The sequence below is a fragment of the Oncorhynchus nerka genome, linkage group LG28, assembly GCF_034236695.1.
Source record: "Oncorhynchus nerka isolate Pitt River linkage group LG28, Oner_Uvic_2.0, whole genome shotgun sequence".
Taxonomy (NCBI): domain Eukaryota; kingdom Metazoa; phylum Chordata; class Actinopteri; order Salmoniformes; family Salmonidae; genus Oncorhynchus; species Oncorhynchus nerka.
The window spans coordinates 77424275-77452070 of record NC_088423.1 but is presented as its reverse complement, the minus strand read 5'-3'; the positions used below and the strand labels follow the sequence as shown (position 1 = coordinate 77452070).

The following is a 27796-nucleotide window of genomic DNA, read 5'->3' as shown; positions in this document are numbered from 1 at the left end:
AGGTCAGGTAAATAAAATAAAGAGAGAGATGTTATAGAGACAATTGGTCAATTAGACGGTTGCTATGAAACAACCCTCTATGACCATAATGTCTGTATACCACAAGAGGGCAGAGTGGTCTTCTCTCCTACAGCCCAAAGTTATATACAGCACTAAACTACACAACATACCTTGTGTAAACAGTTTTGGTGAAGGAAAATGAAAGGGCTCATCGACATGGTCTGCTTAAAGCAGTTCCTAACTACATGCCATCTTATTGTAGATAAAACTATTCTATCCATGTCCCCTGGCCTGTCATTTCATTGAGAGTTCCTCCCCTCTATTAGAGTTAAACCAAAAATATTCTCAGTGTTCCAATAACATAAATCCTCTTAGTGGGTTCACTTCATATCTGGAATGCATTCCGTGAGGTTGCAGAAATACTAACGTAACACAGCATATAAAATACTTTTGTTCTTATTTTAAAAACGTCATGTTTGTGTGGACATATCAGACTAACTCATGGTTGAACAGTTCATCACAATTTTCCTTTCTCTATTCTTAACTTTTGTTTCTCACTAAAACTCTCTAAGCCCCCTCTCTGCTGACTCTCTCTGGTCTCCCTCTGCTGACTCTGATCTCAGAGGAGATAAAAACCAAGCCAGATCCTACTGGCTGCATTCCAAGGCTTTCTCCATTCCCTTTATAAAGAGAGTTGTTAGCCTGTGTCTTTGCTCTTCATCTGGTCCTTTTACTCCCCCACCATTTCCCATGACTTCCCGGAGAACCTTACCCTCTCACCACAGTTCATGCCTCATAGTGTGCTGCCAGACTGAGGAACAGTATCTGTAAACCTAAACACGCCCTGTTTGGCCTGCTGCCAATGAGAACAATTCCTCCCACAAGAGAAGGCAGAGTACAGGGAGCCCAAATGCTTCAGAGGAAACTCCATACTATGTGCATGTAATTCAAATTACCAAGTAAAAAAGTGAAAACAGAAGTTCCCTTGAATTGGATTGTATCTTTAGAATGCAATCATGTATCATGCCAAATAATTTAAATTAAACTATTACTTATGAGAAGCAATTCAACTCACATACTGTAACCTAACACCTCACATACTGTAACCTAACACAGTCGGAGCTAGCCCACGTAGATGAATAATGCAGAGAAGTAATGACCTGTGTGTGCAGTGGTCTCAGAGTTGGGTTAACTCCCTATATCAGACACCTCCAACTCGTCTATGCTTCACTCAGACATACATCAATGTGTCAGAGGTCATATTGGGTAGTACTGTAACGTCTGCTTTCATAATCAGCACTTTATTTAGGCGTCATTATTACAAATTGTTTCTTAGTCATAAATGACACAAGGGAGAGTGAATTTCAGAGGCAGGGAACGTTTACGATTAGTAACCATTATTATTATGTTCTTTTTTTATTTAACTAGGCAAGTCAAGAACAAATTCTTATTTATAACGACAGCCTAGGAACAGTGCGTTAACTGCCTTGTTCAGGGGAAGAATGACAGATTTTTACCTTGTCAGCTCAGGGATTTGATTGAGCAACCTTTCTGGCCCAACACTCTAACCACTAGGCTACCTGCTGCCCAAACAATGTAGCACAGATCTGTGAGGGAGGGGTAAGATAATGAGAAGTTTATTTTCGTTCTTAAAGGACACACTGGGGACAACTGTCTGGTCATGTCAGATGCTGTTTATTGTTAGTTATTTGGGGTGAAAATAAGCACAGAAAAGCCTCCTTGGATGGAACAGGAAAGCATTGTATTACCATGAAGTGGAGACTGGGGTGATTAAAAGCAGGGTCTCTTTAAATTGCTCTGGTGATTATTAGTTCAAATGGGAGTTTGAGGGCATCCATCCTGTATCTTGTCTTTCAGTGAAGCATCCATGTACTGTAGAACTAACAATATAGAGGATTGTATACACAGTATGTCTGTAGGAATGGCAAGTTGAGCCCATATGGTACCAGAGATGAAAAGAGGCATCCAATGCCTTTTACAGGACGAGTCCACTAAGTCCAAACATTCACACACATGCATGCACACAGGCATGCACCACGCACACGCACACACACCGTCCTGAAGTGAAGATTCCTCATTCATCCAAAACACTCTCATGGCAATACAAATATTAAGCTGGTAAAGCAGTCCATTTTGAAAGACCAATAAAATGTGATAAAATCTAAAAAAATATTGAGTAAAGAAAAGCTGCTTCTCCTCCGTCCCTAAATACATTCGGTAAATACATTCCTCAGAATTCTTCAGGTTCCATCAATGCATCCATTTGAGACCAGATGTGTCAGGTTCATTGTGGGGGTCCTCCTGCTGGCTCTACCAGCAGGTCCAGAATATGAATCCAGTAAAAGGGCCAAGCAGTCTGCTCTAAATGGCCGTGTCGGTGAAGTCACACCTCGTGAACCCTTTCTGTAAAACACAAGGGAGAAGGCCACTTAGATAGAGCAGTCTGTTTTTAGAAAGGGTAAATAGTAGGCCCAGGACTATACCAGTATCACAATATTTTGTTCCATAGCAAAAATGAAAACACGAAGCAGATCAAACTCTTTGCTCCTTTAAAAACCTGCTGTATGTAAATAGTGTTGTGCTGTAGCTTGGAAAATCAATGCATGTGACTGGATGACAACATCCTGATGTTTGTTTCCAACATTAGGGCTAAAGAAGTTAAATCCACTTTTTTTGTTTTCTTGCCACGATACTAAAAAGTATCAAATCAAAAAATCGAATCAAATGTTATTTGTCACATGCCCGAATACAACAGGTATTTACAGTGAAATGTTTACCTACGAGCCCTTTCCCAACAATGCAGTTAAAAATGACCAAAAAAATGATTGCAAAAAAAAGAAAGAAAGGAAAACAGTAACACCATAAAATAACATAAGGAGTATCAGTACAAAGTCAATGTGCAGAGGTACATGCAGGCCAGTGGAGGCTGCTGAAGGGAGGACGGCTATTAATAATGGCTGGAATGGAGTCAATGGAATGGTGTCAAACACATCAAACGTGGTTTCCATATGGTTGATACCATTCCATTGGATCAATTTCAGCCATTATAATGAGCCATCCTCCCCCTCAGCAGCCTCCACTGATGTAGGTAGTGCAATTATTATTTTTTTAATAAAGGTGTCAATGTAAATAGTCCGGGTAGCCATTATATTAACTGTTCAGCAATCTTATGGTTTGGGGGTAGAAGATGTTCAGGAGCCTTTTGGTCCCAGAAGCTCTTGTACCACTTGTCGTGAGGTAGAGAGAACAGTCTTATGACATTTTTTCACGATTCTGGTATCGTTCCGGCCCTAGTAAACAGGCCTAAATATTCTACAGTGTGAAGAGGGCACATAGAAGGGACAAACAGTGTTTACAAGTGTCAACTGAAGATTGATATTTAGCACAGAGAAAAAACAGACAGCCGTTATCTTGCAAGAGAAAATCAATGGCTGCTCCCAGCATTCCACTGCTAGATTCCAAACATACCATTTAACTGACCATCCAAGGAAACACAAGACACTGCACTACAAACTCAAGTAGCACTATAGCACAAAGAAGAGGACTGTCCAGTTGCCAACCACCAAACCAAGGTGTTTTACTGGTCCTGTTCAATAAACACCAAAACAACTCAAGCAAAGAAAACCATGACATAAAATATAGTCTAAATATATAACCGGTAACAGATAACTAGATTGTATAAACTTGAACTGATAACTGTAGTACCTGCACAGAATAAGGATTCCTAAGGGCCACAAGAAAAATTCACTTCCATGAAAATGTAATAACTAACAGCTTTAGTGAAAATATTTACATTTGCTGTGCCAAAGAATTATGGGGGATATCAGTCGATCCAGGGGAGGGGGAGAATTCTTAGAACTGATTAAAAAAAAGAGTTAGACTAACCGTTAGAGGCCATAAAAAAAATAAAGAACCATCTGGACCAAGACAAGAGGTTAGAAGGCCATGCACAATGGAAGAGGCCAAACGACCCCCCCCCCCGTTTCCTGCTCTCCAAGCCCATCTATCACAATGTCTATGTTAAATGGTGTTAGCCTCACCTGTTTATAATCTTTATGCAGCTTGTTGTACTGGAACATGTTGAAGAGTACTGTGGAAGCAGCCTTGGCAGCCTTCAGCTTCCCTGAGCTATAGTAGGAGAAAAACACAGTCAAACACAACAGGAGCCAGACAGGAAATTAGAAATAAAAAGCAGACACAATGAATAACAAAACCAAGAACACTGAGAGACAAGATTCACTAACCTGTTGTCGTGGGAAGACTTAATTGCAACAAGTTTGGGGAGTCCATCAAAGAAGGCGATGTCTCTCGCTGCTAGTGAGCTGCCTGCAACCAGGTTATTGAGGGTCCCACATATGTTGACCACCACTTCACTGGATGGTTCCTTCTGGTGGCCATCACTGGGGAGCTTGGTCACCAGAATGTTCACTACCTTCGTAGCTAGAGGTCAGAAGGGAGAGAAGTAGCCATTCTTTAAAGTCTCCTTATAAGGGGAATTACTGTGATTAATATGCATGGAATGGATGGATACAAGGTTGAGGGCAGGAGAGACAGAGGTAGAAATTAACAGTGTGGGGTACTGGGGGTTGAGTCTCACCCATGTCGTCCTTGTTTCTGCTGTGTCGGGACAGGTTCCTCAGGAGGCCAGTGAGGGAACGCATCTCCTGGTCACTTTGTGTCTGCAGGAGGTCCAGGACCACAGGCAGCATCCGCTCCTGCTCTAAAGCCACCCAACTCAGCACTGACGCCCACTGATACACAAGGAGGAAGAGGAATTCAACACTAGTGTTGAGTACATTTTCAGTTGAACTGTAAATGTGAATGAAGCATACGTAGCCTGTCATGGTGAAAGTGATGGCTAGGTCAGCTCGTGGGGGAGAGGAGTGGGACCTACCCTGGTCTCTCCGGCTGTGATGTTCTGCAGGGCCCCTGCTGCAGCCTCTCGTGTTGCCGTGTTGGTCTCATAGTGCTGAAGCACGCGGTTATACAGCCCCACCACCTGGGGGTGCCACAGCCACTCCGCCCCCTTTGGCTGCTTAGCCACCTCTGAGAAGGTGGACAGTTCCTGGTTCTGTCGCTATAGAGATCAGGGGAATAGATTAATTACAGAAAAAACTTATCATGGTCCCATGTCCATCAGGATTGTATGACGACATACTGTATAATGTTTCAGTGTCGTGAAGTTTAGCCGTAATTTGATATTTCCTTTGGGTTTGCCTTGGGTAAATGACACCTACCTCCTTTGCCTTCTTGCTCTGTGGGGTGAAACAGCCAATGGACTCAGTCTCAGTAGTGGCTCTGGCCCGCGTAGGCCCCTCCAGGCGCAGTAGGGTTGAGGGAGGGATCTCACTGTACAGCTGATAAGACAGGTTCCTCAGGACACACACTGCATTCTCTACACCCTGCAGGCACAGACAAAGATTGAGGGAGGGGGGGCAAGAGAGAGAAAGAGAGAGTGAGAGAAGGGGTGAGGAGAGGGTGAGATGGAAACATAGGTGGCCATTGTGTCTCTCAAAGCAGCCTGCATTAGATACAGCATATAGGCCACAGCATGACCAGTCTGGCAGATAATACAAACAGTAACACTAATGACGAACTGTACATATACAATGATTGGCTCTCACTATACTCCAGCTGAACCCATGAGTTGCTGAAGACTGTAGTATATGAGATCAAATCAAATGAGATATTAAATCAGGGGAAAGGGTTTGACCTGAAAGAACATGCCCAGAGAAATAATCAAGTTGTGAAAGAAACACACAATAATGTGACATAAGTAGAACAGTTGAGGCGTACTTTGTCCTCTGCTTTCTCATCCTGAAGGGAGTTCTGGATGTAGGCCACCAGCGAGTCCACCAGCCCTCGCATGTCTCTCATCTGCTGCCTCGTCCTCTCATTCACTGAGCTCAGGTTCCTGAAAAGAGGAAGAGAGTACAGAGAAGTTGTATACAGTACATGTATCAGTCCTTGTACAGTGTGTATGTATACAACATGTAGGCAGATAGGTATAGCTACCTCAGGCAGCCTGTGGTGTTGTAGAAGATGTCTGCTTCAGATGGACTCTGACGGATCAGCTCTGAATCTCCACCACTGCACAGAGGCACCAGCACCCTCTCTGTGAGCTCACTCAATGTCTCTCTGGCCAACTTCTCCTTCAGACTGTCCTTAGAGGACATGTTCCACAGAATACCTGCAGGACAGAGGAGAGAGAGGGACTATTGAACCACTCTGTCGGATACACAAAACAGCCTCTATGACCAGGATAGAGTGTGTGCTGATTACCTGACATCCAAATGATTTAACTTCAATAGGTCTAAATAATCACTATTATCACAGTGGGATTCATGTCATATGATTCCAAAGTAAACCCTGGGAATCCTATTTTCTATTTTCAATGTGGCCAATAAATAATATCTGATGTATCAATATCAAATCAAGTGTTATATTGTCACATGCGCCGAATACAACAGGTGTAGGTAGACCTTACAGTGAAATGCTTACTTAGAAGCCCTTAACCAACAATGCAGTTTTAAGAAAAAAAAGTGTTTGGACAGTATTTACTCAAATAAACTGAAGTGGGGGGGGCAATGCAAATAGTCCGGGTAGTCATTTGATTAGCTGTTCAGGAGTCTTATGGCTTGGGGGTAGAAGCCGTTAAAGAAGCCTTTTGGACCTTCTACAGATCTGTAATGGGAAATATTATGTCTATAATACATGAACTATCACAGTATGATAATAATTTCAGGGAAAGTATTTACAGAGCACAAGTGACACATCTATCGCCCCCACACACTAGTTTATCTAATGGCCGAGGCTGCGGATCCGTAGGTAATTCACCCCATCCTCCAGGGATCCTTTTTCCCCAGCGCTGAAGATCCCAATCACGTTCTGCTCCTGTGTTTCTTTACCTCTACTTTACTCACCAGTTTTTGTGGTCACCCTCCCTTCACATTTCTCACTGTCAGTCGTGAATTATAATTATTTTACAGGTGAAGTTCACAGGCGAAATGCCATGCAGCGTCTGCATGCCAACCATTTGATCTCAATCCAATTCATGGGGATATGCATAGACAGCTGAAGTCAGAAGTTTACATACACCTTAGCCAAATACATTTAAACTCAGTTTTTCACAATTCCTGACATGTAATCCTAGTAAAATGCGATGTTTTAGGTCAGTGAGGATCACCACTTTATTTTAAGAAAATGAAATGTCAGAATAATAGTAGAGAGAATGATTTATTTCAGCTTTTATTTCTATCATCACATTCCCAGTAGGTCAGAAGTTTTCGTACACTCAATTAGTATTTGGTAGCATTGCCTTTAAATTGTTTAACTTCGGTCAAACGTTTCGGGTAGCCTTCCACAAGCTTCCCACAATAAGTTGGGTGGATTTTGGCCCATTCCTCCTGACAGAGATGGTGTAACTGAGTCCGGTTTGTAGGCCTCCTTGCTCGCACACACTTTTTCAGTTCTGCCCAAAGATTTCTATAGGAGTGAGGTCAGGGCTTTGTGATGGCATTTTCCCACAACTTTGGAAGTATGTTGGGGTCATTGTCCATTTGGAAGACCCATTTGCGACCAAGCTTTAACTTACTGACTGATGTCTTGAGATGTTGCTTCAATATATCCACATAATTTTCCTTTGTCATGATGCCATCTATTTTGGAAGGGTACCAGTCCCTCCTGCAGCAAAGCACCCTCACAACATGATGCTGCCACCCCCGTGTTTCACGGTTGGGATGGTGTTCTTCGGCTTCCAAGCCTCCCCTTTTTCCTCCAAACATAATGATGGTCAGTATGACCAAACAGTTCTATTTTTGTTTCATCAGACCAGAGGACATTTCTCCAAAAAGTATGATCTTTGTCCCCATGTGCAGTTGCAAACCCGTAGTCTGGCTTTTCTATAGTGGTTTTGGAGCAGTGGCTTCTTCCTTGCGGTACGGCCTTTCAGGTTATGTCGATATAGGACTCATTTTACTGTGGATATAGATACTTTTGTACCTGTTTCCTCCAGCATCTTCACAAGGTCCTTTGTGTCACATGGAATGACGCTGGAGAGACGAAGCAGGTACGGAGAGTCAAACATTTAATATAGGACGGACATGGAACGAGACAGGAACAGCGTCAGCATACAAAACAAAGACAAAAACAATCAATGCATCAGCAGGGAACAGAGCAGGGAAACTAATATAGGGGAGGTAATAAACAGATGATGAGTGAGTCCAGGTGAGTCCAATATCACTGATGCGCGTGACGAGGGAAGGCAGGTGTGCGTAAATGATGACAGGAGTGCGTGTTGCAGGGCAGCCGAGGGATGAGCGGGAGCAGACGTGACAGTGATTTTGGTGGCCCACCATCGTGAGAGACACTCGGGAATTCATCTCAGCCTGCTCGGTCTGTGCCCGGGAAACAAAACCTCCATCAAACCTACATCCAGTCGGCTTCGACCTCTTCCCATACCCAGCCGCCCCTGGTCACACATAGCTCAGGACTTCGTCACTGGCCTTCCTCCATCTAACGGTAACTCAGTCCAGGACCACAGGAGCTGTTGTCATTGCACCTGGAGGAGGGACCGGTCTGTTCTTCGTGCCTCCGCCAGGAGGTGGGGGGGTACTGTCACATCTGCTCCTGCCACACCCCCTAGTGGTCATCAGGTGTCTGCTTGACCTGCAGCCATTACCCCAGTATACTCTCTCTCTCTCCCCCCTCCCTTTCTGTTTGTGTGTGATTCTGTGGTTGGACACGTGTGCTGGAGTCAGATCAGATCCATATCAGCTGCAACTCGTTCCATTATCAAGACTTCCACTCTGTCAGATCGTAATCTCTGCTCAGTCACTTTATGTTTCTAGCCTTTATTTTTATTCAAGATCCTGTTTCCCTGCTGTACCTGTTTCCCTGCTTGACGATGTTTATCTTCTCACTGCAGTTTTGCCGCCCTGACTCTGGCTCCTGTCTCCTGTTCCACATCTCACCACCCTGCTACCCTGTTCTGGACTCACCACACCACCACTCCCTTGGATTCCCCTACGGACCTGTTTACCCTGTCCCAACCCATCACTCTCCAACCTCAGCCTCCACATCTGGTTTTCTACAACTCATCCAAGCTTCCCCAGATCTGCACTCCATATCTCCCTGTGTTACAATAAATACCTTGGTTCATTCATCTCTGTTTCCTAGTCCAAGTCTGCTCTTGGGTTCCCCTGTGCTGCTCCTCATAACACTTTGCTGTTGTTCTGGGATTGATTTGCACTTTTCGCACCAAAGTACGTTCATCTCTAGGAGACAGTCCCAAATGTGGTACCTTCAGGCGTTTGGAAATTGCTCCCAAGGATGAAACAGACTTATGGAGGTCTACAATTGTTTTTCTGAGGTCTTGGCAGATTTCTTTTGATTTTCCCATGATGTCAAGCAAAGAAGCACTGAGTTTGAAGGTAGGCCTTGAAATACATACACAGGTACACCTCCAATTTACTCAGATGATGTCAATTAGCCTATCAGAAGCTTCTAAACCATGACATAATTTTCTGGAATTTTCCAAGCTGTTTAAAGGCACTGTCAACTTAGTGTATGTAAACTTCTGACCCACTGGAATTGTGATACAGCGAATTATAAGTGAAATAATCTGTCTGTAAACAATTATTGGAAAAAATACTTGTGTCATGCACAAAGTAGATGCCAAAACTATAGTTTGTTAACAAGAAATTTGTGGAGTGGTTGAAAAATACGTTTTAATGACTCCAACCTAAGTGTATTTAAACTTCCGACTTCAACTGTAGATCTTCTTGAGCTAAACAGTGAAGAAGCAAGCCTACAGTGTTGTTTTCAATTATGTACAGTGAGCAAAAATGTTAGCAGATGGTGTTAACAAACTGTAGCACTAACCTGTGTTTAGTTTTTATCAAAGCACATACTTTGCCTAGTGGTGCGCATTGCTGAGTTTTGGCCACATGAGAGAAAAATCCAACCATTTGCACAATCATCCTAAAATCTCATATGAAATGTTGTATTATTTTTTGTCTTACAGTAACGTTATACTATGCTATTATATTCAGTTCTGTTATGTAGAATGCTAGAATTATGTGATGTTGCAGACATTGATTCCCCAGACTACTTTGTTCTCTGGGCAGCCTAACAGTGGAGCAGAGACTGTGCGTAAAGTAGAGAATTCCGCACATTCGCAGAAGCTTCGGACCTTTAGCTGTCGGGAAGTGGGGTCCAGAGAAGTCGGATCCACAGCTACTCCGTTATCGTATTAGCCAATGAAAGGTCAGTGGCTCCATATACCCTCCAATCAACTGATCAGAGCAGCATGGCCCTCTCTCTCTGTGAAGTGCAGTTGACACAGGGGAGGGTTCAAATACATACAGGGTCCAGGAATCTCAAGGACTATTACTCAGAGGAGGAGGCAGCCAAGCATGAACAAAGCACAAGAGACTGCTGTGAAATTAGGCTGCCCCTTTCAATGGGCTGAGGGATTTGAGTGTCCTCAGGTTACAGGGCATTCTTCATTCCCAGCTTGACCCACTTACAAAGGGAACCTCTATTACATAGTTACTACCGGTCCACATGCTCAACCTGTGTACAGACAGATTCTATCTCTACAGACTACAATTAGGCTATGTTATATTAGACAGAATCTTCAGCACGTGAATGATAAAAAATATATAGCTTATACATTTGTGGTGGGCAACAATATTGAAAAACCTATATTGATATCAAATTGAATTATGATTGCTATTACCTTACACAATTATGTTAAAAAAAAAACATACATGACTATTTCTGCAAGCACAACGTAACTGCCTGCTGATGGGGCATCAACTGGCTTTTCATTGTATCCAAAGTGGTTGGGTAGGTTAGGCCCCTAGAACATTCACACAGCAAGCAATTGTCTGTACTTCTCAAAGCCGTAGAAGTAAACAGAAAATATAACATTCACACAGTAGCTATGTTTTTCATAAAATGATATAATATTGATATCGGTTAGAAAAAAGCAAATGGCATTGATATATAGATTTTCCATATCGGTGCCCATCACTACTAAAATATATTATTTTGGTTGGGATTCTATTTGGGATTTGAACTTTATTAACTTTATGTTGGACTCTAATTGAAAGAAAGTGATTACTTGAATCTCTGATTGGTGACAATATACTGTATGCTTCTTCTGCTCACCTCATGTCACGTTGACTATTTTGCTTTTGTTGCTCTCATATTGACAGTATTTCCTTGAACTTTAAAATTGTAACTTGGTTTGAGATCCAAGCTGATTGTTAAAGTATATAGATGATCTTACCAGTGATGTTCTTGCGAAGCTCCTCATCTGGTTCTTTCAGGACACTGATGAGCTTGGCTACTCCCCCAGCCTCAATGAGGGCCGCCTTGTTGTCCATGTTCTCATAGATGAGGTTGCGTGTAGCGCCTGTAGCGTAGCGTTGGACCTCCTGGCTGTCACTGCTGAAGAGCTGCACCAGGGCTGGGACACCCTTCAGCAGACGCACCTGTTGTCGACAGGGCGGGTCAGGGGGAGACAGACAGGTGGATGACTGACTAGTCTATATGACTATCAGGCTGACTTACGAAGCCATAACAAGACAACAAATTCTATATTACAATGGCATTTTTGATAAGAGCACGGAGAACTCAGTTTAGTTTAAACAGTAGGGCTGTAAATTCTATTTTGAGCAATGAAGTATGTTACTGTATATGGCTATTTTTATTGAGAAGGATCTGTTACCTGGTTCTTGGCATCACTGCTATGGTAACATTGGTGCTGGATGTAGGCTGCTCCCAGCACCTGCATGGCTGTGTCGGACATGGAGAGGTAGTTGACCGCGGTGGGCATGTCTAAACTGTGCATTCTGTCCACAAACACCAGGAAGACAAAGGAGAGTGAGGTTAATCTGAAGCCTATAACAGTTATGTAAGAAGAACAGAATGTACCTAGGGCTAAGTTTGTTCGTTTGATATTCCAGGAGATTTTAACAGTCCATGCTTCTCTCACCCTCCGAGTTTCTCGTTGCTGTCAGCTGAATCCCTGCCCCCATCAGGCACGTCCATGCCTTTCCCCATACTCTTCATGCTGTTCAAGGAGGCCGGTCGAGGCAGGGAGTTCTGGTACTGCCCCCAGCCTCCGTACACACTGCCACCGCCCCCGCCAGAAACCTGCTGCCACTGCTGCAGCCCCGACGCTGAGCTCAGATGTTGCTGCTGCTGTTGTCTGTTGTTGATGCGACTAATGGTACGGTGGGCGGGGCCTTTGTAGGAGTGCTGGTAAACTAGCTCCGCCTCTCTCCACCCACCGCTACCACCCCCCGCCAGGGTTCCACTGAGTGTGCGCCTCATCGTTGCTGGGGCAGGTATACCTCCACCATGGTAGGAGTGGAACTCTGTGGCCATGCCATCACGGGCCACCCAGCTGGCCACTGGGTTTTGCTGCTGGTGGCGCAGGGTGAGCAGGCCTCCCACACCCTGGACCACAGCCTCTTGGTCAGCCTGACAAACTGATCTGGACCTGGTGGTCCTCGTCTGGCTGGTCTGGTAGCCACCCAGCTGGATGTCGTCATGGTGGAGGTAGCCAGTGTTGACTGGAGGCTGGCTGATTCTGTATCTGGGTCCTAACTCCACCGCTGAGAGAGATGAGTACCTACCTCCCAAGTACTGCTGGGATACCGGGGGCATCTAGAGGCCATACAGAGAGGACACTGTTACACTTAACTATCTACACTACAATAATCCCCAAAAAGCAAACATTGGCCAAACTGTATAGTCTAAAAATGAGGTCATGGGTAAGATGTTTTTAGACTCTTTGGGCAGGAGAATCCTGTACAGAGATTTTTGTTCCTGTGTCTCATCTAAACATAGTTATGGTAGGATCCTGTGAAATACTGCATGTATGTGCTGTGAGGGTGCAGCTGTGAAGTGTGTCACTGTGGTAGGACTGTGGAGTTTCTTTTTTTAACGCATATCTCTCCTGGTTTAGATAAGGGACAAAGGTGGCATGGCAATCAGCTAGAAAAGCAGGACTTTGGGGCTTTTAGATTAGGGATTATCATGAAGGCAAAAATAAACACACACACACAAAAAATGAAGTCCTACAGTACTCACCTTCATGGTCCTACTCCCTGTGTTATACACCATTGACTTAGAGCTGAATCCGGGGTTGTACGTGTTATATCTCATTGTGCCACCATGGTCTACATGTGGATAGAGAAAGACTTTGTCTTAGACAGAGAATGCAACCACAACCTTCTCCTGAGATCACAATTTCACAATTAGTCTAATTACATATTAATGAAGCTATAACCTGTCCTGCAATGCACTTGTTCTTGTTACTAAAAAGTGTAACAAATGATGACTCTGATTAGCTTCTTGCCACTTGCTTTGCTATTTGGACTCATGGTTACTATGTTTGTGCATGAAAAACAACAACAATATCAGCCTCAGCTGTACACCAAGACAAGCAGCAAACATGTAGAAATGTAAACACACACCCAGGGAGATATTGCACAATACCTCATGTTTTAGAGGGGATTAGCCTAAAACTGGAGCTGCACTGTACCGAGATATCGAAACATTGAGGACAGGATAATGTTGGACTAAGCAAGCAAGGTAGTATACCTTTGGGAGATTCTTTGTTTTGTGAGAGAGTGCATTAAAACAGACCCTGGCATTTCATACTTGACCAGCTAAACACATAAAGACCACTAGAAAGTAATGCTGACACTATATTAACTAATATGGTATAGTGAGGGTTAACTGAGTGAATATGTCCCAGTGAGGCTGACTCCTTGCAGAGTGACCTAGCAGGGGTTGAGAGAGGCCAACTGAACTGTGTGGGAGGATTCCATGCCTGAGGTTTGACACTGAACAGGACAATTCTGGTCAAAAGAGAGTCTACTTACTCACAGGAAACGGCTACAAAAACATTGATTTACGCTGACTACAGACGCTCACTTCAATCTGATATTAATACTGGACCTTTTATGTATATCTTAACTCATTAACTTTAATAGTGATAAAAAAAAAAAACGAAACAAAGCGGAGGTTTGTTAAACTAATTCCCTGCATTGCACAAAGTTGTCTCTGCACTGTGTGAGAGCTGAGCTCTGTCCACTACTTTGCAGGTCAAGTGTTACTCTACCTTTAGGTCTGAACATTAGGTCATAAAAATCTACTTTTCTTACTGTGTATACAAATACCGTATGTTTTGACTGTATAACCATGGCAACAATGTGATAATATGGTGTTGTAAGTCATTTGAGACAGTATTATCTATAGCCCCCTGTTGAGTTTGAATAGGAGTTGCGATAACATAAGCTTCTGTCAAATAAACTATGCATTAAATTCCCAATATCCCCTCAATTGTGAGTTACACGCACGCACGCACGCACGCACGCACGCACGCACGCACGCACGCACGCACGCACACACGCACGCACGCACGCACACACACACGATCAATTGTTGGGAAGTACTTCACTGCTGAGTGAAATAGGCCCACTGTCACTGTATGTTTTCAATCAAAATACCTATCTTAATTACAGTTTGTAACAGCACTATAATTAACAGTATAGTTTTCCCAACTCAAGTTGTTTGCCTTCTCATTGCAAAACACAGGCAGCTGACTGATTTATGTGTTGGTTTCACGTAGTTCTTTCTGACACGCCATCTGACCACAATATCCAACCCAACCCACTCAACCCTGTCCAAAATAGAACATGAGCTGAGCAGCTTGGTGCTACTGATAACTCATTCTGAAGAGCTGAATGGATTGACAGGAATGTTCCATACATCAGAGGGTCCCATTTTTATTTTTTTTATCTGAGCTTTATGTTATCAATAACCACCATGACTAGCAGTTCAAAACTACCATTATACTTTATCATATTATACTGTATTGTGCATCATTTTCCTCCCCAATCCTGTAAAAAATTATGTCATAAGGTGTCAACTATCCGAAATGGACATGCTCAAAACATCGCCTAGTAAACTAGCTACCTAATGATATCATTCTAGTGTTAAAAAATAAACATTCTCCAAATGTGTAACCATGTTGAGGAATCCAGCTAAATTGTCCTTCTATTAGTATTGGGCATGAAATCATCTTTAAACCCTTAAGTGTTAAATCAGTCAGCACAAGGATCAAAAGCTCAGAGACTAAATACTAACCTTTTCTTCGATAATTAGCTGAGTTTATCTTCTGTCACTTATGAGCCGTGTGACTGTTACTTGTTCATACTGTATAGGCATCAAACTTCTGCTAAAATCTAAAGCCTTGGGTGTGACAGCCTCGCACCCAAGACGCAAATGACAAATCCATGAAAAGGAATCTGTCACTCACATAATATGGTTCATTGCCTCATGCAGTGATAATTCCTGGCTGTGACTAAATGTTCAGATTTTTCAGAATATCACATCTTCTGTGTAAAAGCATCTGTGTATAAATCACTTTTTATATACAGAATTACTGTGAAAGTTTGGCATCTGGCAAGACAGATTGAACGCTTTACTGGTTTGGCGTAGCATCTGTAGACACCATGACTGCAGATGTGAGAACCATCTGTCAGATCACTCAGATGTGTTACCTTGCCCCCTGCATGTTATGAAATACCTGCAGGGCTGCATTTTTATGGCATGTAGGAGAGAGTAATATAGCCTAGATGGGGAGGTGGTCTTAGGGGAAACCGCTGTACCTTAATATGACTACTCACACCACACTATAAACGCTTAACCCCATCTGGTACCAGCAAGACCAGTCTGCCAAGACAAGGACTAGTTTCACTGATTACAATACAATAATAATCTATCAATATTGACAAGTCTTTAGGCTACCAATGATAAAATGACCTTTTCCATGTTTTGTACATCAAAGGAAAACGGATCATAGTACATTTGGACTGGACTTATGTTGAAAGAGTACGGTTGAGCCATCTTCCCTAAGGGTGTAATTGAAATATTTAATGAGTATTTGGTCTGGTCTACACACAGCCGGTAATTCGTTTGTTCGTTTGTTGAAAAACAAATGCCTCACATTTCTAAAATAGGACACAGGCTAAAATGTATAATAAGTTGCCCACCTGGGGAAATGCAGTTCGAGCCGTTCAGCCGTGTGAGGGATGAAGACCTCTTTTCGGCGAGGCGCAGATGGACTTGTTGTTGAACCCTCTTAGCCCTTTCCACCTCGTCCATTATGGAACCCCTCGGTCCCAACTGCACATCGGACGGGACTGCATATGTGGTGACCGCGGTGTTGGGCTGTAGGGCGGACAGAAAGCAGCTCTCTGATGCAACGGTCGCACTCATTGCGATAACCGCAAATTGAAACAATCCTTTAAAATTGACAATCAAATATAGTCCCTATTCGTTATTATGTGTAAATGACGCCCAGCTCCTATGTATAAAGTGGCAGACTCATGCATTCAACTCCTATAATTCCCAAAGGAATGCAGACCACCCTGCTGCACTTCTTTCCCGTCAGTGACAACCTTCTCTCTGAACTGATGCTTGCCTCCTCGAGCCAAACGCTAGGAGGAGTTATTTGATGTTACGCAGTTGGCCACTTGGAGAACGTTTCAATTAAACCTGGAATCCTTAGTTGCAACATACATGTTTGGTCATAAATTAAAGCAACTGTTCCAGTGAAAATCGAATTTGTAAAAGTTCATATTTTGTTAACTCATATGTCGTTGACTCATTCTATTCTCGTATATACTCGTACGTGTGGCCAAAGCATAAAACACTTCAAAAACACCACCTCAAAAGTTGTAGGCTATCTCAATGCTTGCTAATCAGCGGTCTACTGGCATGATTTTTAATGACCGGTATATGCCCACAACATTCTGTTGTTGGGGTACGCCCACACAATTTCAACACAGAGAAGCTGCTTTTTGACTAACATAATGAAAAATGTTTGGAAGGAAAACTATTTCAATCATATTTTAATTTATTGTATGTAACATGCAAAATAAATCTGGAAACAAACACTGTATAGCCTCAAAACGTGTTTAAAACTATAATTTTGAGATCGTGGATGGTCAGTCGTTGCATCCATAGCACTTGTCTATGAATTTGAGAGTGGTTACATTTCTCCAGGCCCATCCCTCGATCTTTTACCACAACACAGACCCGGTGACCGATTCTAGCTTTAAACCAAGGCAGGCAGCATACTTTATTATCTTGTTTTCCCCTCACTACTGAATTGATGTGAAATGATTCTAAGTTGTTATTTAGCCTATTACTTAGCTATGAAAAGACAGGACATCATTTAAAAATGTTTTATCTTTATTTAACTAGGCAAGTCAGTTATTTTCAATGACAGCCTAGGAACAGTGGGTTAACTGCCTTGTTCAGGGGCAGAATGAGATTTTTACCTTGTCAGCTCAAGGATTTGATCTTGCAACCTTTCGGTTACTATTCCAACGCTCTAACCACTACCTGCCGCCCCATTTGAGACCATGTCATCTCCTTCTGAACCAACATTGTTGGCATCTTTGACTCATGCCCAGTTTTAGGTACCTAATGTAGGCGCTGTACATGGTACTGCGTGGTGCAAGATACAATAGGATACTCAAAAGGTTTACATGTATCATTATCCCATCAGATAATCCAATCACCCCAACATAGTCAGATTAAGTGACTCACCATCATAATAGGTTTTATTATCCTTTGCAAGAGTGTTTAAAATATTTTCTGTATTCTTTCAGTATTCCTTCTTTCTGTCCTCTTCAGTTAGCTCTAGTCCGTCTGTTCTCTTTTCATGAAATCTCTGCTCTTTTAGGGAGGCGGTGGTTTTAGACTAAGGAGTGCCGGGCTCTGAGGGCTCACCCCTGATTTAACCCTTCCCTAATAGTCCACACCCTGGCCCAACGTAGATGAAGATGGGAGTATGGGAGAGTGATAAAGACAGAGAGAAAGTTGAGTCAAAGAGGATAGGCTAGGTTAGAAGTGAAGATGTGAGAACATATTTTACCTGAATGTGTCAAAATGAATCCCTAACTGTCAGGGCCCAAAATTGTTATGGTGATATCAATGGATTTGATGTCAGTGTACTGGTTCTGTTTGGTGAAGATTTTGTATGAGTGTGTGGTGACATCAGAGGGTTGGACCAAAGGGGTAAAAGTGTTGAACACTTTGGTTGACCTTAGCATAGTCTGTACTGTATGTCATTAAATCAAATCAAATCAAATGTTATTTGTCACATACACATGGTTAGCAGATGTTAATGCAAGTTTAGCGAAATGCTTCTAGTTCCGACAATGCAGTAATAACCAACGAGTAATCGAACCTAACAATTCCAAAACTACTACCTTATACACACAAGTGTAAAGGGATAAAGAATATGTACATAAAGATATATGAATGAGTGATGGTGCAGAACGGCATAGGCAAGATGCAGTAGATGGTATCGAGTACAGTATATACATATGAAATGAGTAATGTAGGGTATGTAAACATAAAAGTGGCATAGTTTAAAGTGGCTAGTGATACATGTATTACATAAAGATGCAGTAGATGATATAGAGTACAGTATATACATATACATATGAGATGAGTAATGTAGGGTATGTAAACATTATATTAAGTAGCATTGTTTAAAGTGGCTAGTGATATATTTTTTACATCAATTTCCATCAATTTCCATTATTAAAGTGGCTGGAGTTGAGTCAGTGTGTTGGCAGCAGCCACTCAATGTTAGTGGTGGCTGTTTAACACCGGGTGGTGTAGGTGTCCTGGAGGGCAGGTAGTTTGCCCCCGGTGATGCGTTGTGCAGACCTCACTACCCTCTGGAGGGCCTGACACCACACTCCGAGGGGCCTCACCTCCTCCCTGTAGGCCATCTCGTCGTTGTTGGTAATCAAGCCTACCACTGTAGTGTCGTCCGCAAACTTGATGATTGAGTTGGAGGCGTACATGGCCACGCAGTCGTGGGTGAACAGGGAGTACAGGAGAGGGCTAAGAACGCACCCTTGTGGGGCCCCAGTGTTGAGGATCAGCGGGGTGGAGATGTTGTTACCTACCCTCACCACCTGGGGGCGGCCCGTCAGGAAGTCCAGTACCCAGTTGCACAGGGCGGGGTCGAGACCCAGGGTCTCGAGCTTGATGACGAGTTTGGAGGGTACTATGGTGTTAAATGCTGAGCTGTAGTCAATGAACAGCAATTCTCACATATGTATTCCTCTTGTCCAGATGGGTTAGGGCAGTGTGCAGTGTGGTTACGATTGCGTCGTCTGTGGACCTATTTGGGCGGTAAGCAAATTGGAGTGGGTCCAGGGTGTCGGGTAGGGTGGAGGTGATATGGTCCTTGACTAGTCTCTCAAAGCACTTCATGACGACGGAAGTGAGTGCTACGGGGCGGTAGTCGTTTAGCTCAGTTACCTTAGCTTTCTTGGGAACGGGGACAATGGTGGCCCTCTTGAAGCATGTGGGAACAGCAGACTGGGATAAGGATTAATTGAATAGGTCCGTAAACACACCAGCCAGCTGGTCTGCGCATGCTCTGAGGACACGGCTGGGGATGCCATCTGGGCCTGCAGCCTTGCGAGGGTTAACACGTTTAAATGTTTTACTCACGTCAGCTGCAGTGAAGGAGAGTCTGCAGGTTTTGGTTGTGGACCATGTCAGTGGCACTGTATTGACCTCAAAGCGGGCAAAAAAGTTATTTAGTCTGTCTGGGAGCAAGACATCCTGGTCCGCGACGGGGCTGGTTTTCTTTTTCTAATCTGTGATTGACTCTAGACCCTGCCACATACCTCTTGTCTCTGAGCCGTTGAATTGCGACTCTACTTTGTCTCTATACTCATACTTAGCTTGTTTGATTGCCTTGCGGAGGGAATAGCTACACTGTTTGTATTCAGTTATGTTTCCAGTCACCTTGCCTTGGTTAAAAGCAGTGGTCCGTGCTTTCAGTTTCACACGAATGCTGCCATCAATCCACGGTTTCTGGTTTGGGAATGTTTTAATCGTTGCTATGGGTACGAGATAGTCAATGCACTTTCTAATGAACTCGCTCACCGAATCAGCGTATTCGTCAATGTTGTTGTTGGACGCAATGCGGAACATATTAACGTTCTCTCGTGAACATGCTGCTGTCATTGATTATGTAATGTAGGGACCATGCCAAGGTCTGTCAAGGTGATGCAGGAAGGTGGCACCGTAGAGACCCTATAATTCATCATGTGATTCTATGGGTGGCACTGTGTGTCATGAAGTCTTTCTCAGGAACAGATGGCTGTCAATGATTCCCGTTGGATGACCGAACCTGTCAAGACCTGTCATGATCATCGGCAGCTAGCTGACTCAGGTTGAGGGTGGTTGCAGGTACACACACACACACTGAGGTCTTGACAATAACTTTATCTGTTGGGGGGGGGGCATTCAACCTGAAAAGCAGCTCTTGTTTTCCCTTCCGGATGTCTCCAGATATATGTCTACAAGCTAGTTCAGACGAACACACTGTACCTTCAAACTCACCATTGGCCTGAAATTTTACTGAAATTAAAGAAATGATTGAAAATCATTATTGTGATTGAAAAGCAGCCCATTGGATAAGATACATTTATATTGCTGTTTGCATTTTTGTATGAATGAATACATTCAAAGCATTTGTTTGAAAAAGTCCAATCATTTGTTTCCACTGTGTTTCATTAGGACACAAGCTAAACTGATTTCAGTCCCAAATTGCATAGTTTTGAGTGAGAACAAAAACAAGTATTAGTGAGGTCATCACATGTGCCTTTCCTTACTCTGAAACAGTGACATCACTTTGGGAGTCTGTTCAGAATCCATGGCTACTCATTACAGGCTCTGGTGACACTTTATTTGGATAGTTAATCAGTAAAATGTTCAGCTAACTAACTATCTCCTAACCTTAACTTTTACCTTTATTATAAACCTAAACCAAACCCTGACTGTAATCTTAGCAAGCAGTTGCTTACCAACAGATAATTTGTTGATAGTATGACCATCTGTAGAGATTCTTCAGATGGAAAAGCTGGATTATACAAAAAAAAGTGTACACTAGGAGTCGGGAAGCAAGTACAGGGAGTGAATATGTAATAAATAAACAAACATGGAACAATACAAGAAACACGAGTAGGGTACAGACATGAAACACAGGAACAGAAACAATACCACCTGGGGAAAGAACCAAAGTGAGTGACAGTTATAGGGAAGGTATTCAGGAAGGTGAGTCTGATCAGGCACTGGGGCGCGTAACGATGGTGACGGGTGTGCGTAACAATAAGCAGACTGGCGACCTCGAGCGCCAGAGAGGGAATATAGTTAGTTCCTTTGTTTTGTCTTTTGTTTTAGTATGGTCAGGGCGTGAGTTGGGTTGGTTGTCTATGTTCGTTTTTCTATGATTTTCTATTTCTGTGTTTGGCCTGGTATGGTTCTCAATCAGAGGCAGCTGTCAATCGTTGTCCCTGATTGAGAACCATATTTAGGTAGCCTGTTTTCGATTGTGTTTGGTGGGTGGTTGTTTTTAGTCTTTGTGTGTCTACACCAGAAGGAACTGTTCCGGTTGTTTTGTTATTCAGTTTACTTTATTAAAAAGATGACCACGTACCACACTGCGCATTGGTCCTCACCTTCTTCCACCGACAACGGCCTTTACAGTAAGGGCAAGCCTAAATAAGTTCCGGAGTAAAAATGTGCTTAACAAGTCACATAATAAATTGCATGGTCTCACTCAGTGTGCAATATTAGTGTTTAACATTATTTTTTAATGACTACCTCATCTTTGTACCCCACACATACAATTATCTGTAAGGTCCGTCAGACTAGCAGTGAATTTCAAACACATATTCAACCACAAAGACCATGGATGTTTTCCAATGCCTCGCAAAGTAGGGCAGACATTGAATATCCATCCCTTTGTCCATGGTAAAGTTACTGAATATCCCTTTGAACAAGTTATTAATTATACTTTGGTTGCTGTATCAATACACTTAGTCACTACAAAGATACAGACATCCTTCCTAACTCAGTTGCCGGAGAGGAAGGTAATTGCTCAGGGATTTCACCATGTGGCCAATGGTTACTTTAAAACAGCTATAGAGTTGAATGGCTGTGTTAGGAGAACACTGAGGATGGATCAAGAACATTGTAGTTACTCCACAATGCTAATCTAAATTACAGAGTGGAAAGAAGTATTCCACTCGGAGTGGAAAAAATATTCCAAAACATGCATCCTGTTTGCAACAAGACACTAAAGTAATACTGCAAAGAATGTGGCAAAGCTATTCACTTTTTGTCCTGAATACAAATCCAATACCATCCATATTGTGGCAAACCTCTTCAAGGTTAGGAGCGTTTGTCACAAACTAAGTGGTAAACTGTCACCAAATCACCCAAGAATGAGAGTTCTTTCGAACAGGACAGTACCTGTGTGTTTGTTTCTCCGTCCTGGTCCACCCAGGCCGTAGGCGAGGTCAAGGATAGCAGGGTTCGGTACACGAATCGGGTTCTCGGTAGGTCCAGGTCCAAACGCCAACAGGTAAGTCCAAAACAATCCAGCTCATACACGGTAAATCCAGCCAATCTCTATAGTCTCTTTCTCTATTGTTCATAGCTCCTTCCAGCACTCTCTCTCCCTCTTCCTGGTTTTTCTTGACCCTTTATCTGTGAGTCGGCTCCACCTTCCGAGGGTTCCCCTTGCTTCTGGGACTTGTAGTTTTGTGGGTCGGACATTTTGTGATCTGTAGTTCTGACAGGGGTGGCCATTTTAGTGATCGGGCAGAGCCCGTTTATTAGTTCTGCTCTCACATATCTGCCACTTATCACTCGACCCCTTCTTTGCCACATATCTCTCCCCTAGATCCGACCCCTAGGTCGGGCTACCGCAGCAAAATATGCATGCATGCGGGATAACCCATCCGCGTTTCCCATTTCCTTCCCTGCTCTGTGTTTCAAGTCAAAATGAAACGGTTGGAGACTCAAAACCACCGCATCACCCGAGCGTTCTTCTCTTTAGCCCTATGCATCCAGGTGAGTGGGGCATGGTCACTGATGAGGGTGAAGTGGCGCCCCAGCAGGTAGTACTTCAGGCTTTCTAGAGCCCACTTTACTGCCAGCGCCTCTTTCTCAACGACTGAGTAGTTGGTTTCCCGTGGTTCCAGCTTCCTGCTTAAAAACAGGATGGGATGTTCCACCCCTTCTACCTCTTGGGATAGCACTGCTCCCAAGCCGACCTCTGAGGCATCCGTCTGAACCACAAACTCTCTCTCAAAGTCTGGTACCACCAGCACTGGATTACAGCAGAGAGCCTCCTGTAATGTCCTAAATGCTTTGGTGGCCCTTTCATCCCATTTGACCATGTTTGGCCCTCTGGCTCTAGTCATGTCGGTAAGAGGGGCGGCCACTGTGGCATAACTTGGGATGAACTTCCGGTAGTAACCGGTCAGCCCTAGGAAGGCTCGAACCTGCTTCTTATTTACTGGTTTGCCATTCTCTAATTGCCTTCACCTTCTTATGTTGGGGTTTGATTAACCCTCTTCCCACAGTGTATCCCAGATACTCTGTTTCCTCTAACCCCACATAACACTTGGCAGGGTTTGCCGTGAGCCCTGCCTTTCTAAGGGCGTCTAACACTGCCTGTACCCGGGGTAAGTGGGATTCCCAATCTGGGCTGTAGATCCCCACGTCATCTAAATAAGCTGCGGCGTATGCTTTGTGCGGTTTTAGGACTTTGTCCATGAGCCGTTGAAAGGTGGCTGGGGCCCGTGTAAGCCGAATGGCATGACGGTGTATTGAAACAAACCGTCAGGTGTTGCAAAGGCTGTCTTTTCTTTGGCCCTGGGGGTCAGAGGAATTTGCCAGTACCCTTTTGTCAGATCAAGGGTCGTAATGTACCGAGCATGACCGATTTTCTCCAGTAGTTCATCTACTCGGGGCATGGGGTAGGCATCAAACTTCGAGATTTCATTTACCTTCCGAAAGTCGTTACAGAACCGCAAAGACCCATCGGGCTTGGAGACCATCACAATTGGGCTAGACCACTCACTATGTGACTCTTCGACCACTCCAGCTGTCAACATTTTCTCAGTCTCTGCTCTAATCGCGGCCCGTCGAGCCTCGGGTACCCGATATGGCCTCATACTCACTTTTCTCCCTGGTAGGGAAACGATATCATGAGCCGTAACCTCAGTTCGGCCAGGTACCTCTGAAAACACATCTCTGTTTTTCTGGATCAGGGTCTTTACTTCCTGTACTTGCGCTGGAGACAGAGTGGGTGAAATATTTACTTCGGCTGTCTCCTGAATGTGTGTGGGGTATGTGACCATTAGTGTTTCTCTCTCTCCATGCTTTTAACAGGTTTATGTGATAAATCTGTTCCTGGGGCCGTCGACCTGGCTGTCGGATCCGATAATTGACCTCTCCTATTCTCTCCAGTACTTCATATGGTCCTTTCCATGTGGCTAGTAGTTTACACTCTACCGTGGGGATCAGCACTAACACCTTATCTCCCGGTTGAAATTCCCTCAGGGTAGCCTGCCGGTTATAAGTGTGCCGCTGGTGTTCCTGTGTTTGTCTCATGTGCTCTCTGACGATGGGCATGACTGTGGCTATCCTATCTTGCATTTCCGTGACGTGCTCTATGACACTAGTATACGGGGTGGATTGGTGCTCCCAGGTTTCCCGGGCGATGTCTAAGATTCCCCGGGATGCCTCCCATATACCAGCTCAAAGGGAGAAAACCCCAGCGAGGCTTGAGGAACCTCTCTAATGGCAAACATCAGATACGGCAACATGCAATCCCAGTTTTTCCCATCCTTATCGATTACCTTCCTGAGCATTGACTTCAGGGTTCGGTTGAATCTCTCAACCAGCCCGTCCGTCTGAGGATGGTAAACCGATGTCCTCAACTGTTTCACCTGCCACAGTTTACAAAGGTCCGCCATAAGGCGGGACATAAAGGGGGTCCCCTGGTCGGTAAGGATCTCCTTTGGAACCCCTACCCTGGTGAACAAGAGCACTAATTCCTTTGCGATATTTTTGGAAGTCATCGTCCGAAGGAATGGCTTCTGGGTAGCAGTGGCATAATCTAGAATGACCAGAATGTATTGGTGCCCTCTGGCGGATTTGGGTAGTGGGCCCACTAACTCCATCGCTATCCTCTCAAATGGCGTTTCGATTATGGGGAGTGGCACTAACGGGCTTCTAAAAAGCTGGTCGGGGAGCTGTTAACTGGCACTCCGGGCACTCTCCACAATGCCGAGCCACTCCAGCTTGAATTCCTGGCCAGTAAAACCTCCTTACAATCCGGTCTCGGGTTTTATCGATACCAAGGTGTCCACCCAGAATGTGCCCATGAGCTAGATCCAGTACTGTCCTCCCGGTATCGAGTGGGAACCAACAACTGTTCCACCACATCAACCCCTATTTTCGAGACTCTGTACACCAAACCCTTTTTCATGATGAAGTGGGGGAAAACTATTAGGCATCATCCCAACATTTATGGGAGTACCATCTACGACCTGCACATCTGCTCTGGCTTGCTGCAGCGTTGGATCCTGGTTTTGGGCCGTCCCAAAATTAGTCAAGGACCCTGCCAGGTCTGCTGGTTCTAGATCGTCGTCCTCTGGATTCAGATCGACCCCAGCCCCACTAGTACTGGGCTGTTCGTTATCAGCGAGGTTTGCCACTTCATCCTCCTCCTCCCCTACTAGCACCTGTGATGTTGTCCCCTGGGAGACCTCTTTTCTTGGCTTTGGTTGAAGGCCCCATGCTTCTTCCTGCTTGGTCAGGGTTGTTGGCTTCTCAAATATGCCATTCTTGTGGCCTAACCGCAAAGTTAGGAAAGTCTCGACCCAATATTACATCATATGGCATCTTTGGGACCACGCCGACCTCATAATCCAGCAGACCGTCCTCTGTTTGTATGCTCACTAAGGCCGTGGGGTACAGACGGGTATCCCCATGAATGCATGTAACACTGATATCCTGTCTTGTATCCAGTTTATGATTCGGCACTAGGCCTGCAACGACCAGGGTTAGCATACTGCCGGAATCCAGCAGTGCTTCAACCTCTTTCCCTTCAACCTTCACCCTGCACATATGTTTGTTTCTTGATCTTTCAAGTACAGTGGTTACAACAGGACATGCATACCGTATATCATCTTCATTTTCACCAAGGTTACATTGCATTGGCTCTTCTTTAATAGGGCAGTAGGCTGCAATATGTCCTGGTTGATTACAATTGTAACAGATAATAGGGGTTCGGGGGAGACCCCTCGACCCCCAGTCCCGGTTTCCGTTTTCCCTTAGTGTCTTGGCCTGATTCTGATTCTTTCCTCATGGCCCCACGCTGCTCTCTTCCCCCTCTAAATGTTGGGACAGCCTTACCCTGTCCACTGGTTCGCCCATGCCTGGGGAACGGGAATCTTTCCTCCTGTGCCTGCTCAGCTGTTCTTGCCGTACAATACCGTTCAACCAGGCCCACGAGATGGTCGGCGGAAAGTACCTCGTTCTGGCCAACCCATCGTCTCACTTCTTGGGGTAGACCTCGCTGAAACTGGTTGAGTACGATGGTCTCGACAATCTCGGCGGATGACCGGGTCTCTGGTCGCAACCATTTCCGTGCCAGGTGAATCAAGTCGAACATCTGTGTTCGTGGGGGTTGTCCCGGTCGGTAGGACCACTGGTGGAAGCGGTGTGCCCTCACGGTATCAGTCACTCCCAGTCTAGTCAGGATCTCTCCCTTTAGTTTATCGTAATCCTGTGCATCTTTCAACTCCAGGTCGAAATACGCTTTTGAGCGTCCCCTGCCAGGTATGGTGCCAGAAGCCCTGCCCATTCTTCTTTCGGCCACTTCTCCTCTCTGCCGTCCTTTCGAAGGTGGTAAGATATGCTTCCACATCATCCTGCGCTGTCATTTTTGAAGAAAATGATTGGCCCTCCTTTGGTATTTGCAGCTGGTAATTGAGCCCCAATTTGGTCCGCTAGCCCCTTTAGGCCTTCTCTTAACTCCCGGGTGTTTCTCTCTTGCTCTTCTGTGAGCAGCTGGTTGGTGCGGTGCTGGATCTGTAACGTGTCCTGATACATTCGCATTGCATCCTGATGAACTATTTGTTGAGCTCTAGTTGCCTCTTGTTGGGCGGCCGCCGCTTGTAACAGGGCCTGTATGGCTCCCTCCATACTCATTTTCCTGAAAACTGTCCTAACCAAACAAAGCCAAAACACAAAAAAAAACCTGACTCCCCTTTGGAGTGCTAACTGAACATTTATTTATTTTTTTCTTCTACCTAACCAGTGGTATGTTAGTCCATGCCCGCATCCTCCACCACGTGTGGCAAACCTCTTCAAGGTTAGGAGCGTTTGTCACAAACTAAGTGGTAAACTGTCACTAAATCACCCAAGAATGAGAGTTCTTTCGAACAGGACAGTACCTGTGTGTTTGTTTCTCCGTCCTGGTCCACCCAGGCCGTAGGCGAGGTCAAGGATAGCAGGGTTCGGTACACGAATCGGGTTCTCGGTAGGTCCAGGTCCAAACGCCAACAGGTAAGTCCAAAACAATCCAGCTCATACACGGTAAATCCAGCCAATCTCTATAGTCTCTTTCTCTATTGTTCATAGCTCCTTCCAGCACTCTCTCTCCCTCTTCCTGGTTTTTCTTGACCCTTGATCTGTGAAGTCGGCTCCACCTTCCGAGGGTTCCCCTTGCTTCTGGGACTTGTAGTTTTGTGGGTCGGACATTTTGTGATCTGTAGTTCTGACAGGGGTGGCCATTTTAGTGATCGGGCAGAGCCCGTTTATGGAGTTCTGCTCTCACATA

The 27796-nt window shown here is 44.4% G+C and overlaps 1 protein-coding gene across 2 annotated transcripts; it reads right to left on the bottom strand.

Moving 5' to 3' along the window:
* Nucleotides 1-1679: 1679 nt before the first annotated feature.
* On the bottom strand, nt 1680-17789 carry LOC115113693 (plakophilin-3-like). Of its 2 annotated transcripts, XM_029641624.2 has the most exons (14): nt 17665-17789; nt 16101-16278; nt 13129-13217; nt 12026-12702; nt 11759-11882; nt 11318-11522; nt 6037-6211; nt 5818-5935; nt 5259-5423; nt 4916-5098; nt 4619-4772; nt 4266-4461; nt 4062-4149; nt 1680-2424 (listed from the first exon to the last, which is right to left on the bottom strand). In XM_029641624.2, exons 1-14 carry the CDS (start codon nt 17668-17670, stop codon nt 2383-2385), a joined length of 2400 nt encoding a protein of 799 aa, XP_029497484.2. In that variant the 5' UTR covers nt 17671-17789; the 3' UTR covers nt 1680-2382. The 2 variants fall into 2 exon arrangements, with proteins under 2 accessions (XP_029497484.2, XP_029497483.2); XM_029641623.2 differs by lacking the exon at nt 17665-17789 and having other exon boundaries at nt 16101-16519.
* Between the last annotated feature and the right edge of the window lie 10007 nt (nt 17790-27796).

Coding starts and splice junctions, on each gene's coding strand:
- LOC115113693 (XM_029641623.2), bottom strand. CDS start 16,326: ATGAGTGCGACCGTTGCATCAGAGAGCTGCTTTCTGTCCGCCCTACAG. Junction 11,523..11,758: donor GCAGTGATGCCAAGAACCAG/GTAACAGATCCT, acceptor TGTCGACAACAG/GTGCGTCTGCTGAAGGGTGT. Junction 5,099..5,258: donor AGAGCAAGAAGGCAAAGGAG/GTAGGTGTCATT, acceptor TGATCTCTATAG/CGACAGAACCAGGAACTGTC.